The 15,395-nt window shown below is 36.7% G+C and overlaps 2 protein-coding genes across 9 annotated transcripts in view; one reads left to right on the top strand and one right to left on the bottom strand.

Moving 5' to 3' along the window:
- The window catches only part of LOC114465942 (anoctamin-4), a 49,146-nt gene extending 48,339 nt beyond the window's left edge, over window positions 1-807 (top strand). For 2 of the 3 annotated variants that reach the window (XM_028451324.1, XM_028451330.1), the window contains one exon: window positions 417-807. The gene's annotated coding sequence lies outside the window, so the exon portion shown is untranslated. The remainder of the gene's footprint in view (window positions 1-416) is intronic. The other variant, XM_028451327.1, reaches the window with a different exon arrangement.
- Window positions 808-1,738: 931 nt separating this feature from the next.
- il15ra (interleukin 15 receptor subunit alpha) lies at window positions 1,739-15,025 on the bottom strand. Of its 6 annotated transcripts, none has more exons than XM_028451351.1 (8): window positions 14,835-15,025; window positions 12,054-12,260; window positions 6,100-6,150; window positions 5,868-5,915; window positions 4,368-4,457; window positions 3,090-3,185; window positions 2,059-2,143; window positions 1,739-1,970 (listed from the first exon to the last, which is right to left on the bottom strand). In XM_028451351.1, exons 1-8 carry the CDS (start codon window positions 14,941-14,943, stop codon window positions 1,898-1,900), a joined length of 759 nt encoding a protein of 252 aa, XP_028307152.1. In that variant the 5' UTR covers window positions 14,944-15,025; the 3' UTR covers window positions 1,739-1,897. The 6 variants fall into 6 exon arrangements, with proteins under 6 accessions (XP_028307152.1, XP_028307155.1, XP_028307157.1 ...); XM_028451354.1 differs by having other exon boundaries at window positions 1,739-1,967; XM_028451356.1 differs by having other exon boundaries at window positions 2,063-2,143.
- Between the last annotated feature and the right edge of the window lie 370 nt (window positions 15,026-15,395).

The raw sequence follows: 15,395 nt of genomic DNA, 5'->3' as shown, positions 1-15,395 counted from the left end.
TACATAAAATACTCAAGTAAAACGCTCAATTAAATAGTACTCAAAGTAAAAGTAACTAGTTACTTTCACCACCCACATTTATTTGTGGTAATAAATTTTGCCACAGTTCCATTACAGTAGTGGTTCCCAACATTTTTTTGCATCATGTCCCCATTTTCACTTTCTGGCTTTCTGGTGACCCTATAGAAACAGTTTTTGATCAAGTTTGTTATACTGTATTAAAAATACAGAGTAGCCAGAGTTTCAACAAGTTCCAAAATGATGACATTTTGGATGCACGTGCAGAATATAGATTTGATTTCAAACATAATGTTTCATGTATTTAAAAATAGTAAAACCACTTGCCTCAATAAGGCTTCAGTCACCCCTTTGTGAGGTGTAGTTCTGCCACTGCTTATAATCAGTTTCTCTATCAGCAGGTCATCTGCAGTGATTGATACAGCGCAGAGGAAGAACAAAGCCTTTTCATCAGCCTTTTCACACCAGCGCCTCCTATTGGACAGTTGTAGAACTGCGTACACTGGTCAAGTCACTCTGGACAATTTTATTGCATTTCTTTTGCAATTTTCTGTCTTGACCTCGAACCCTCAGCTGTGTACATCTTCAGATGTTGAATGTGAATATCTGACTGAGTGTTTATAGCTTTGGTTTATTCCGGTTAAGTGATCTAATCTCCTGTGACCACTGAATGACAAACCCTGTTTACGTTCCTCCCCGACAGGAGGACAATTTGCTTTGGTGAAGATAGAATGTCAGGAGGTTTGCTCTGCTGTACTGTACTACAATAAAGCATCAACTCTAAACTAGCTCCCGCTTTGTTCACATTCATTTATGTTACTGTGCATTGACTGGTCAAAGTTGTATTTAACATTATTTGTTAATGTTGTAATTTATTCAACATAGAAAAGTTCACCTCACAATCACAGAAAATAAATATAAAAAGGCACCAGCTGGGATTTGAAATGCCGTAATAGTGCTTTTTTTTTAAAAAAAAAAAAATCTATTTACTGTATGTTTATTTATTTAATTATTGTTAGTATTGTTTAATTTGAGAATCTAGCACTTGCTATTGGAGATTTGCAGCGTTATTCTTTTGACTGTGTTTTTGTATATTTCAGTATCAGAAGTTTGACATAAAAAAACTGATGATGTTTACGCAATTTCATTATAAACAATATCCACCGTTGGTCCGTGGCCACCCTACACTCACTCTCTGGCCCACCTTGACCACCCATTTAAAATGAACCTGGAAACGCCCCATACGTCCATACAAATCTGGATACATACAACACAAGTCTGTATCCAGCTTACTTGCAAGGCCCAATAGTTAATTTATATTGAAAGGTTTATGGTTTAATATCCAGTGGTCTAAAAATACTAAATGTCTACAGGATCTTCACTTTAAAGTTCCTAGATTTTCTGACCAATTTCTAATAAATTAAGAGAAATCTAAGAATTTGAGGAAAATCAAAGTTTTTTCAACTGTTTAACATAAAAAAATGACTGCAATCGTGATATAAGCACCGGAAAAACTTGGAGCCCCTGTAAATATTGTTGGGTTTCATTTACACAGTAATTGGTGTTTTCTCTGTCATTTTTACTTTTGTCCTGGGGGCCGAATTCCAATCTCCAAAGGGTCTGACACGTGTGACGTAAGGTCTATTTGTCTATCCATTAAGTACTTTTGACGTAATCTTGTTAACAGACAAAAAAATCAAACACTGGTGAAAATATGAACTCCTTTGTGATGGTAAATATTTTATTGTCAATATATAAAAATACACATTGTACAGTTTTCTTCCCACCCTTTCTATCCATTCATTTAGTATGTAAAAAAAAAAAGGTTTTATAAACACACTGCAGCTCCTTAGAGGCAGTAAAGGCTCACTGTGGACACTCAGTGGTCTGCTGGAGCACGATTCATAGGGACTTGTTCTTCTGTTGGCTGCTGAGAAGTTGTCCTACACCTACTGAAAAAAATGGAGGATAAAAAGGCTATAATACCAAGCAGAAGGACAGATGAAAACAAGTTTATCACCATGAAGTGCTGGGCTTTACCTACGATACAATATAAAGCTGATGGCAATCGAAGCAATGATGATCACCATTGAACCTACGGAGATGATCGCTGCTTTAGCAGGTCCTGGACAGAAGATAAATTGTTTAAATGTTATCTGCTGTAGACACAGGAATTATGCAAAAAAAATTATTTACTATTTTAGTTTTATATGTATACTGTATATACAGTATATATATACAGTATATATATAAATGTAAATGTACAAAATGACTCCAAAAACAACAGAAAAATACAAAAAAAAACTAGCAAAAATACACAAAGTTACACTAAAAACACAAGACAACTACAAATAAATAACTAGAAAAAAAGTGAAAGGCAAGGCAAGGCAAATTTATTTGTATGGTGCATTTCATACACAAGGCAACTCAATGTGCTTTACATGACAAAACATTCAACAGCTTAAAATCAATAAGAACATTTAAAATCATCAGTAAAATCAATTAAAATCATCAAACACATGACATCAACAACATGACCAAACATGTTCCCGCTCAATCATACGCAGTAGAGAAAAAAAGTGCCTTTAACTTTGATTTAAAAATGTTCACATTAGATGCTGACTCAGCTCTGCTGGCAGTTTGTTCCACTTCTTTGCAGCAAAACAACTAAAAGCAGCATCACCATGTTTACTGTGAGCTCTGGGCTCCACTATCTGACCTGTGTCCATAGATCTGAGAGACCTGCTGGGTTCATACCTGACTAACATGTCACTGATGTATTAAAACAACAACAAAAATACATAGAAAGACTCATGACACACAAAAAAAACAACTATGCGTAATAGCAGAAAAATAGACAAAATAACAAAACTACACAAAAAAAACCCCACAACAAACAACATCTAAAACCCTTTGTGATTTCCTGTATTCAAGCTCAGATTAGACAGATTTCTAAACGCTGACATTAACGTTTATTACATGGCCCTCAGATCAGACAATCACATTTTTGTGGTCACTACTATAGAAGTTGCCCATCTCTATATGATTTTTGGGTAACCATGGTAACTCACCAGTTAGGGCCTCTGGAGGGGAGTTAGTGTAGTCCTTTAAAACCGTGGTCGTCTCTAGTGTTGTGGACTTCAGTTTGGTCTCGATCACAGGATCTACTTTATAGAAATGAATAACAAAGACAAATTAAAATAGATTTTTGAATGATTTTTAATTATGAATCTTTTTGAAAGGAAAACAACACACAATCTTAAACAATTGTATTTCTATATTTTCACTTTGTGAATCTAGTTCAACTAAAATGCAGTAAACAAATTAAATATCTGAGCTCAAACATGATCGAACATCTCACGGAGCTTCGTGCAATACTCAGTCGCCCTTTCTCTACTTCAGATTTTACAAAGGTTTTAGTCATATTCTTCCAACTGTTTAATCTTTTTCAATTTAAAATACCATCTAATTTCCATTTAGGTGTAGAAAAATCTGCATCCTCTGCCATTGTAGGTTTTATTTTTAATAATCATTGTGCACATTCGTGCACGTTTCATTTGTTTCCATGGTCTAATTTGTAAATACACATAATAACACAAAAACCAACAGCAAAAATACACAAAATGAATACAAAAAAACATACACCATTACAAAAGAACAGGCAAAAGGATAATACAATTACACAAACTATATTAAAAAAATAAAATAAAATACACAAAATGATGACGACAAAAATTCACAAAAATATACAAAATGACTCCAAAAACACACACAAAATGACTCCAAAAAACATACAAAATTACAAAAGGATATGCAAAAGGACAATAAGATTACAAAAAAAGCTACTTAATACACAAAATGACTCAAAAAACATAGACAATTTAAAAAACAAGCAAAAGGACAATAAAATGACAGAAAATGACAAAAAAAATACACAAAACATCAAAAAAAAATTTACACAAATTGACAATAAAATACAGTGGGAAAAAAACACAGAGCAACTAGAAAAATGTGGGAAAAATGTACAAAACAATAATAGGACACAGAAATGACTCTGAACATACAAAACAACAATAAAAATACACAAAATGTCTTTAAAAAAATACACAAAACTCCAACAAAAATACACAAAAACCTTTAATCTTTGCAGTATTAATGCTCAAAACAGTCCTGTTTCTAGACCCTGATATGAATGTTGATAATATGGTCCTTGGATCAAACCATCACATTTTTGTGGCCTCCGCTGTGATAAAAGTTGAAAAAACCCATCTGCTCTATTGCATTACCAAGCAAGCAGTGTGAGCTGGAAGATGAACTGGGATGGGCGTGAGTTAGTGAAATCTCTTTACCGTATGACAGTGTCTGCACTCTTGCTCCTCCAGCCTCTGAGGGTGATGAGCTCATATCCTGCTTCATCTTTGGGCTGCTGGGAGTGGCTGCTGATTACAACACCAAAGTTAAACAACAAGACCGATAAGATGTGTTTTACTGTATGTAAACAAGAACAGAAAATGATGACATCATCACATGTGCACACAAGTACAACCCTTCTTCATTGGCTGATGTAGTCTTTTTTTTGCTCCCATTTTAAACCAGGAATGATACATTCACAGCTGCATACTTTGATACCAAATGGTCTGTGTTTACATGTTTTTGCTTTTTCACAATATGTTATTAGGGATGGATCGATACCGATACTAGTATCGAGCTACTGTGCTAATATACTTTTACTCAAGTCATACTCAGTAAAGTTCACCGATATCAGGAAACAGGGTTGGGGTCAATTACATTTTTCAGTTACAATTACAGTTACAATTACCCATGTTCAATTACATATAAATTACAATTACAGTGACCAGCATTTTTTTCAATTACAATTAATTATTTATTTATTTATTTTTTTATCCTCAGAAAGTAACTTACAATTACATTGTCAATTAATAAAGTTCAATTACAATTAATCACAATTACTGAGCCTGAAATAAATAACCTAATAAAAGTTAACCTTCCTCTTGTGTTAGCTTTCTGTTAGCATCTCTAATGATAACGGATTTTAAATCAGCTGTAAAACACACCAAAAGCAAATATCTAATTTATTTAGCTATCTATTAGTTACCTTGTTAGGCTTCCTAATCAATGAAAATATAGGTTCTAATCATTTTTCGTGTGGGGTCTGAGCTTTTTTTGTGTCGATTTCAATTCTTTGGTATGGTATGGTATGGTATGGTAAAATGTGTTAAAGCTTGATATGAAACATATTTTAATAATTGTTAACTACATATGTGTAGAACTGTACAAAGAACTGTAACATGGTTCCCCAGTTTTGCGTTAAATTATAATTGACAATTTGTATAGAACGTTCATAGCAATTATTTGAACTCAATCACAATTTATTACAACAGCAACAGATTTTCAAAATTACAATTACAATCATGCCATAATTGTAATTAATTATCAATTACACAATTATAATTAAGATTGACCCCAACCCTGCTGGGAACCGATATCCCATTGCTTTAAATGGTGGCCTGTAAATTCTGTTGTATGTTTTGGGATTGGCCACCAGGGGGACCTATTTTTACAGAAAATGTTCTTTTTTGACTTGAAATGATTTTTCTAGTGTTTTTTTATTGTTCTAATATCTATATCATTATTTTTGTAACAAGCAGAGTAGAAAGTACTTTCTTTCAATTTACTGCATTTTTCCCCTTTTTATTTGTGTGTGGTAGAAATATCAGAATCCGTACTCAGGATCGGCAAGCGCATGAATCCAAGTATTGGTATTGTATCGGTTTGTGAAAAAGTGGTATCGCTGCATCTCTATATGCTATGGTACAAGAAGAACTCACTGGCTCTCGTGGTGATAAAGACATTTCCAGAAGATTCATTGTGACTCTCTGCAAAACAAAACAAACACATGGCATTCTGATGACTAATTATGATTACAATTTCTGCGGAAAAAAACTAAACAAAAAAACTCCACACTAGGTAAACAATACAATACAGTTCGCAGGTCTTGCCATTTATATCAGTATATTAATTACATGGTATTAAATTTGCTTCTCAGAGGCAGATACTTACCGGTACTTATTGTGCTATTTGGTGATTGTGTTTTGGGACGTTTCGGGTCCTCTGAAACAAAATGTAAAACAACATTTAATATTGAAGAATCTGAAGAGGATACCTTCGACCTTTCTGGGTGGAGTATGCATGTTCTCGCTGTAGCAGATGGACACGTCTGTGAGAACATCTTTAGAATGTTGGACCTCTGATAAAAGGATGGTGACTTTGAACTAAAACATCCTCTTCCTCCAACCAACAACAAATGACAGAAGTCATTGTGGATCGCCAACGGACCGAGTTCAACATAATAATGTAATCAATGATGTAAATGTTATGCTGCGTTCACACCGAATGCGTCTTCTGCGGCACCGGATGCATCTGCTGTACAAAACGTACCGCAGGGTCCGCTAGATCAAAAAATTTCCCCATTCGCATCATACACGCATCTGAAGCGAAGCCCCGCCCACCAGCGACACACCCAGTGAGTTTCACTGTCTGCTGAAGCGAGGAGCTGCGCTCCTTTTTCTCCTCTTATAAACATAAACCACCAGTGAAAAAAGCCGGTATGATTAGCGGCTAATGCTATGCCAGCTCAGTGCTACAGAGAGAACTTTTACCTGCTACTACCACCTCCTCGCTGGTTCTCCTCCACGCCAAATCCTTCCTCGTCCGGTCCCAGTTATAAAGGCCGTGTCACACAGCTCCAGGTGGTCACACACAGCTTCTACTCCATGGTTGAATGGGTGAACAGACCGGTGTTCGTGTTGACAGCCTGACGTCATCATCAATTAAGACTATGACTGGCTTTCGTAATGCGAAACAGCCACAGGAGTTCAATATTTTCAACTCAATATTCAATATTTTCAACGTGTATGAGAAGTGTTCATTATATCCAGGAGAGAAGACTTTGTCAACATCCGTTGTAAGCAACTCAAAATTAATGAAGCACCTCACAACGACACACGCATCTAAAAAATGTGAATTATTTGACATAGAGCAACTTTTTTTTTAATAGTAACGCAAATAGTTACCTTCCTTGGTAATGAGTTACTTTTATTATAGAGTAATTTAGTTACTAACGCAGTTACTTTTTTTAACAAGTAGTGAGTAACTATAACTAATTACTTTTTTAGAGTAACGTTCCCAACACTAGTTACGGATGAGAGGGGATGGTGATAGAGTGGTCTCGTCAAGATGAAGGGAGAAATTCTGAGAGGAGTTTATGAGGTTTTTGGGGCCAATAATGATGATATCAGATTTTTCAGAGTTGAGATTGAGGAAATTGTGTTTCATCCAGACATTTATTTCTGATAGACAGTGGGTGAGGGTGGAGAGGGTGGTGGGAGTGATATATTTATTGGAGATGTATAACTGAATGTCGTCGGCGTAGCAGTGGAAATGGAGACTGGCGACGGATGATGGAGCCAAGGGGGAGAAGATAGAGGATGAAGAGGAGAGGACCAAGCAGCAAACCTTGGGGGACGCCTTGAGACATGGGAGCAGTAATGGAGGAGCAGTTATTGATCCGGATGAACTGTTGTCAGGTGGTGAGGTAGGACTGGAGCCAGGCCAAAGCAGAGTCACTGATGTTGAGCAAGGTTTTCAGGCGGGAGATGAGAATGGAATGATTGATGGTGTCAAAGGCTGCACTGAGGTCGAGGAGGATGAGTATATTGAGATGGCCAGAGTCAGAGGAGAGCAGGAGATCGTTGGTGACTTTCAGTAGGGCTGTTTCTATACTGTGTTGGGAACGGAATCAAGACTGGAAGGGTTCGAAGAGACTGTTGGAGTTGAGGTGGGATTTTAGCTGGCTGGCTACAACACGTTCCAGGATTTTAGACAGAAAGGGGAGATTGGATATGGGCCGGAAGTCAGCAAGTTTGTCCGGATCAAGACCAGGTTTTTTAAGAAGGGGGGTGAAAGCGGCCAGCTTGAGAGACTGAGGAACAGAACCAGTGGAGAGTGATAAGTTAATGATTCTGGAAATCAGAGGGGAAATGTTGGGAAGCTACTTCTAATGAAACCAGAGGGAACAGGGTCCAAGGAGCAGGTAGGAGTTTCATTGCCAGAAAGAATTTTCAAGAGTTCGCTTGAAGAGAGAGGGGAGAACTGAAAGAGAGGCTAGGGAAGGTGAGGAGAAGGTGGATCAGTTGGAGGCACTGAGTGACCTGTGGGGGGAGTGAGGATGCTGTAGATGGTGTTAACTTTGGATTGAAAGTAAGCAAGGAATGAGTTGTATTTGGAGACTATGAAGTATGCTGATGTATTATCACTGGGTTTTCGGAGGTTGTTGATTGTGGAAAAAAGAGTTTTAGGGTTTTTGGAGCCAGTGCGTATGAGATTTGAGTAGAAGTTGGATCGGGCAGTGTTGAGAGCGTCTTTGTATTGCTGGATGTGTTCAGTATACATTTGAAGATGGACCGTTAAACCATTTTTTCTATATAGTCTCTCAAGCCGGTGTTTGCAGGATTTCATTTTATGAAGTTCAGGAGTGAACCTGGGCGCTGAACGAGTAAGAGACTATTTTGGTTTTTATGGGTGCCAGTTCATTAAGACAGGTGGAGAGCGTGTCATTGTAGTAGGTTACAAGTAGTATGCGATTACAATTATAATTGACCCTAACCCTGATAGTAACCTAGCCTATCTGTGGCACACATGGGTGATAATTCTTAATGAGAACAATAAATAAACAGGCATATCAGGAAGAGAACATGCAAACTCCACTTTGTTAGGAAAATGGATTTCAAGTTCAAACAGAACTCATACACCACTCGTTTATTTGCCATAGAAACAATATTTGCTCAAATCCAGTATCCTACTGTCAACACAGCCACTGTGATCAATAAGTGTGTGTATTAGTGTGAGTCTGTGGTGTTTGTGTTGGCAGGCAGGGGTAATCGGGGAAAGTAGGTTTATTAGTTCAGGTGTGGCCACTTAATGACTGTAATCAAGCTTCTGTCTCATATTTACAGCGAGTGGCTGGAAATCACACCTGTGCTCTGGAATATACATCAGTCAGAATGTATGAGTGAAACAGAAGCCTGAGCACTGCCTTACTAATGACTTTTTAAAGAGTAACTAAACCCCTGCTTTTTTACTGACCTGCTACTAGGAGGGAAAATCAAAAAATGCCATGATTATGGGCAGGGCTCCTGGAGTAGTTGACACGCCCAGTCGATACGACAAAATTTCCAAAGAACAATCTATGCTAACTACCTACTCAATACTGAATATACCTGTTTATTCACTCTTCTCTCAATCCAACCTACTCACTACATGTTGTAGAGGTCACAGGTACTAGTTTTTCTAAAAGGGGCGGGGCTAACAGTGATTGAGTGTGACGCAAGGTACAGAGCCGTTTAGAGAGAGAGTTGCAACAATTCCGTTCACACCAATGAACCGTTTTTGTTTTTACAGCATTGGCGGTTCATGGAGCCTCACAATAGTTCCCGGAAGTGAGCAGTTGACTATTGCAGCGCAATGGAGCTTGAGCAGAGTAGACAGTTTGTGATGCTCTTTTGAACGGAAAGACGTTTAAATACTCATTTTGGATATTATTATTATTATTATTATTATTATTATTATTATTATTATTATTATTATTGTCATTATTATTATTATCAACGTATCCAAACCCAATAGCCATACATTTTCACTCCTTTTTCGGAGCGATTGGAGCATCCCCAAGCAGCACAGCAAACCATGATGACGACTACATGCAAGGACACAACGTATGAAAGGCACAGACAAACTGCATGACAAGTTATTAATGTTTCTGATTTTGTTAAACATTCATTTCATGAATTCATCTTGGTACATAAGTGTATAGTAAAAATATAATGTCTATTTTTATATATGTATAAACATATGTTTTTATGTTTGTATGTGTCCTGTCTGGATGTGATGTGTTTTTAATGACCCTTTTTTTTCAGATTTGCACATGCAAGACAAATATATATTTCTGCCTTTTGTCAAACAAAAAGTAGACAGTGAAGTTATTCTGAATTTGTAAATATTATGTATTCATGTGCAGTATATATAGTGTTAAGAAAAGCAGGGTTGCATACAAATTGTAAACAGAAATATTTAATTCAATGTATGTGAAATGGATTTCCTGGACAACACAACAGCATCATGCCGCTAATGCTAATCCTCCTCTGACCCGTTGTGCTGTCAGTTGACAATCATTGATAGTCACCTGTCAGACTCCTTTTGTCCTAGTCTGTCCCAGAGCTCTTTCATGGGTTTTGATCTGTCCTATCGGAATGTCAAAAATTACATTAAACCGTTAAGATTACATAGGCCCTTAATTACCATGGGATTACTGAAATGGACATAAAATAAACTAGTATGAATTTTTAAACACACCTCCTTCTAAATAGAAGTTGGTTGTATGCATAAAGGTTGTATGGCTATTAGTATGTCAATAAACATTGGGATGTGATTGCTCTTAACACCACACAAGTTTAAGAACATTAAAAAAAATTCAAAGCAATACATTCTGTATACAATACATAGATATCAACACGGTTTTTAACCAAATTAATGTTGGCCTAACTTGGTCAAAAAAAGCAGGTAAGCTAGCTGTTTACAAATTTACGTTAGTAAAAAAAAAACTATTTATGGAACTACATAAACATATATTGTATATACACATATATGTGTACTGCATAAATATTGTAAATCAATGCAATTATTAGCGACAAATTACCAAAAATCCCAGTTAAGTCACTCGGAATCAATGGATTAAAATTGTCCGCCAATAACTTTCGGGAACTATTTGAATCTACATGAATCATGTGACGGTCAAGCATTTTGAACTTCCGTTGTCCCAATTCTCTCTCTAAACGGCTCTAGCAAGATGGTCCCAAAACGTCACATGATCTTGTTCTCAGCCAATAGCAAAAATACATTTGTAATAGCCGGGTTTCAACCCATAGAGGGCACTAGGTGTGTGAAAAAGTGTTTAAACTGACACAATAGAATTTTTTTCTTCTTATTGTTGTGCATTATCAGTAACTTAGGGTGATTTATCCTTAATGATCTCTCTTACAGTTGTTACAGTACCGTCATTATGTTGTCATGGTTACTTTGAGACTTCTACACAGTAGTTTCAGTGAAAAGAAACTTGTTGCACTTTATGTTATGATGGCAGTGTGTAACACTGCATTTTCTTTTTTTCAGTGAAAATGTGCAAAAACACTAATAATAAATAATAAATAGGATGTTTGAAATCAATTTGTCCTCTGAATGATCAATATCTTCTGATGAACATATACAGCAACTTCATTTTTCATCTCTAAGTTGAATTTTGATATTAACTGGGTAGAATAATATAGATATATCGTGATTATATCGTATTGTGACCCAAGTATCGCGATACGTATCGTATTGCAACATCCTTGCCAATACTCACCTCTAACAGTCACTCTGACATTTTTCAACTGAATGTGCCAAATTGAAATACTTTGACTAAAATGTTGAGCGTTGGACCAGGATCAGTCAACAGCACTACTTCATACCCAAATACATTTGTAATCAGCAGAAAAAAAGTGCTTTTGGGGTTTAGTTACTCTTTAAAAAGACAATGAAGCAGCATCAAACGGATCCAGGTGTCTGTATCAAATGAATGCTTCCTAGGTCAGGAGTTTATTTTCCTCTATTCTAACCTCTCCGTGCATGCATCAGCATGCACTCTGTTGCCTGAGGGCGGCTTTTTCCCATCATAGATGGCCCTGCTGACGGGAATGCTTTGTTTTCCTGTGACTGGTTTCTCAGGTTTGAGTTGGAGCAGAATAGTATCTATTCTTTCATCTCATTGTTGTTAACCAGCAGCTGTGGCAAAGATAGCTTTTTCTTTCATTTCTGCATTTTGGTGTGAATGAAGAAAAATAACAGCCAATTTTTTTTAGACACAAAAATTTGCAGGTTTTATTCACATTTTGGGAATAAAAAGATAGGATTTTTTTTACCGATGCAGTTCAGGGCTGTAGTGTGGAATTCCCAGCGTACTTTTCCGTTCTTTAGCTCACATTTGACACGGTTTGAGGTCCCAGCTTTCCTCACGTAACCATCCACACAGCTGTAGCGGAAAGTGCTGTTGATCTGCCGGCATTCCCTGGATGGAGGGGTTGTCAAATCCCGACTAGGAATGTCTGGACACGGACATCCAATGTTGTCTAAAAGTGAAATCAACATGAGACACAGTCATATGTTGTCCAAATAACTGTACAGTAGGTTTCTGTCATGTTAGTCTCATTTCTCTCTGTGTCTCCTCATGCTGCTCACAAACTGCTTTGTTCAAACTGATTTATTTCAAACAGGTAACAAAAATATACAGATGACGCATAATTTTAACAAATAACGAGTAATAAGTACCGGTAGTAATGAATAGCAATGTTAGTTAATAAATCATTGTAAATAGGGGTGCACCAATTGCAATTTTCTGAACGATCACCAATTTTTTTAAATGCCTGACCTGCCGATCCCGATTTTATCCAATCCCGATTTTTTTTTTTTTTAGGTGCCAACACCTTGAATATTCCAATCTTATTTTATTGTAAAACACTGAACAATATCCACAAAAAAATACAAACATGTTGTTTTAACTGCACATGAGGTTGTTATCTCAAATATAAATTAAAAGTTTAGAACACTGCTGTCCAAAATACTAAATTATATCACTTCCTTTAGTCTTTCATTTTTCACATTTTAATAACAAACTAAACATATTCAACAGGTTACCTGTTTTCCGCTCTTTGCCCAAAAGAGTGTACTGCAGTATTTTGGTTTAACAAAGAAAGGAAAATCACAGGGTTTGGAGTAGATTATAAAATAATGATATTTAAGACAAACTAAAAAACATCTTAAACTACCAATAAAGTGTCTTGAGTTTTAGGTTTCCTTCTAGTCCAAAAAAAAAAGGTCCAAATGCAGCAGCTTTGTGAATATTTAAATGTAAAAATATTATTTTAAAAATGGGATGACAGGACAAAAGCTCCTAAAAGTCAAATATTTTACAGAAATAATAAAGTGTATCATGTGTAACAAGTCAACGTGTAATGACAGAATGAAAATAACACTGGTTAGTTGTTCTCACACTTATTACAGTCACTTGTTCTTTAGTGGAAGCTTTTTATTCATGTACAATGCCATGAACTCCACCATTTTCTTTGTAGTCGCTTTGCTAGTTTCACTGTTCATAAGCACTAAGAGCACTCCAATGGCTGTTTGCTACGTTAGCTTTAGCTTTAGCATTAGCTTGATTTCTAGATTCAAATGCTCCACACTCTGCGGTGTGGTGGTGTCTTATAGTGAATGAGGTAGCGTTTTGTTTGCAGCTCCACCAGGACTTCTTTCCGAGTTACAGGAATTACAAATTGCGATCCTTTGCTCTCTATTTTTGTGTACGACTGCCAAACTGCGGACAGGCTAAGCTAACCATGACTCCGTCACTCCATGACTGTTGTTGTTTATAGAAAGTGTCTAGAGATACATTAAATGTGGCCATAGCCCCCAGGACGATGGGTACATTTCTGGACCTTTTCTACATAAGCGCAATGTGTCTGTGTTTTCACTGTGCCAGGGTGGTTGAGTGGTGTAAGGTGATACACTCAATTTTTCTTCCTTCCGCTAACTTGGGTTCAAATCCCACTTTAGACATAAACATTTTGTCATTTTAACATATTTAACATGGCAAATTCAACCTTAAAATATACAGATCCGACAAAAATAAACATTTTACGGTATTTTCTGGGTTAGTGTTAGGGATAGGGTTAGGGCTAAAATAAAAGGGTTAGCGGGGTAGCTAAAATACAACTGATGGAACTTTAAATTACGTAGTGCACCTATCACGTGACCTAAACTGGCCAATGAGGGGCGCATACCTCGCTTTCAGGAATGGGATACTGAGAGCTTCCCTCATCTGAGCCCAAACATACTCAGAATTTGAATATTCTTCATGGAATACCACTCTGTTGAATTCACTGTCAATACAGATGCCATTCTTTGTTTTCACTGATCTACCTACGGGTACAAAGAAAGTCACCTGAACCTGAACCAAATGAGCAATCTGAGCACTAACAAGGAAAGTGTGTTTTTGTTGTCATTTTGTATATTGTTCTTTAATTTTCAAAATCTAAATTGTTATTTTGTATGTTTTTTTTTGGAGTACATTATTATATTTGTTCAGTGACACTTTATTTGAAGTTTTATACAGAAGGCTAACATTATCAGGATTCTCGCCAGCGCTGTTGAGCGTAGGGGCCCCAGACGAGGGGGCTGGAATGCGTCAGCAAATTGCAACACCGGAAAAAGATACAAAAAATAAAAACCAATATATTCATATAGGAAAGTGGTAGTGTCATAAAACTTACAGCACACATAGTTGAACCCTTCATGATTATACTACAACACTTAGTTTTAATATATAATATATAATAGTTTTAATAATATATATATATATATATATAAATATATATATATATATATATATATATATATATATATATATATATATATATATATATATATATATATATATATATATATACGTAAATACTAATCCATTACTTTCACCTCTGGGTCAAGGGCTAGGTTCTGTCATTTTGTGTTTTTTTGGGAAGTCATATTTTTTTGTGTGCGTGTGTGTCTGTGTGTGTGTGTGTGTGTGTGTGTGTGTGTGTGTGTGTGTGTGTGTGTGTGTGTGTGTGTGTGTGTGTGTGTGTGTGTGTGTGTGTGTGTGTGTGTGTTACCTCCGCTGCACCGTACAGCTCCGAGGAGACACACCGTCAGCAGACTGACAAAGAACCCAGGATCCATCCGACAGCTCCCTGTTCTCCTACTGCTAAAGCATGAGAACATAGTGAGAACACACCGGCTGGGACCATGGTCCCTGTGCACCGCAGCTTCCCTCTTGTCTCTCCCACACAATCACTTTCACTTTCGCAAGCTGACTTTCGTGGATCACATGGTCTGTAGTGCAGATGGATTTCATAAGGGATTGCACAATATGGAAAGTACTCGTAATACAGTTGTATTTTATTTTCCATTTATAGGAACATCCCCTGCTGGTTACTACCCTACTTTCCCTTTTGTTTAAAAAGAAATAAAACAAAATCCTGTGTGTATCTGACCAGGTCATTTGGTGCCCAAGGCGAGATAAGAGAAAGAAAAATCTATACACAGCGTGTACAAATGTATTATTATCCCCGCCACAAAGTGTGGAAGGGGGATAAACAGTAGGTTTGAGCTCCATCCGTGCGTCCGTCAAAGGGGACAGCTTTTCTCAGAAACTGTTTAAGATAGATAACCAA

The sequence above is a fragment of the Gouania willdenowi genome, chromosome 6 (assembly GCF_900634775.1).
Source record: "Gouania willdenowi chromosome 6, fGouWil2.1, whole genome shotgun sequence".
In the NCBI taxonomy this organism is placed as follows: Eukaryota; Metazoa; Chordata; class Actinopteri; order Blenniiformes; family Gobiesocidae; genus Gouania; species Gouania willdenowi.
Note: the sequence above shows the minus strand (reverse complement) of the source record. Positions and strands in the feature narration are given on the sequence as shown.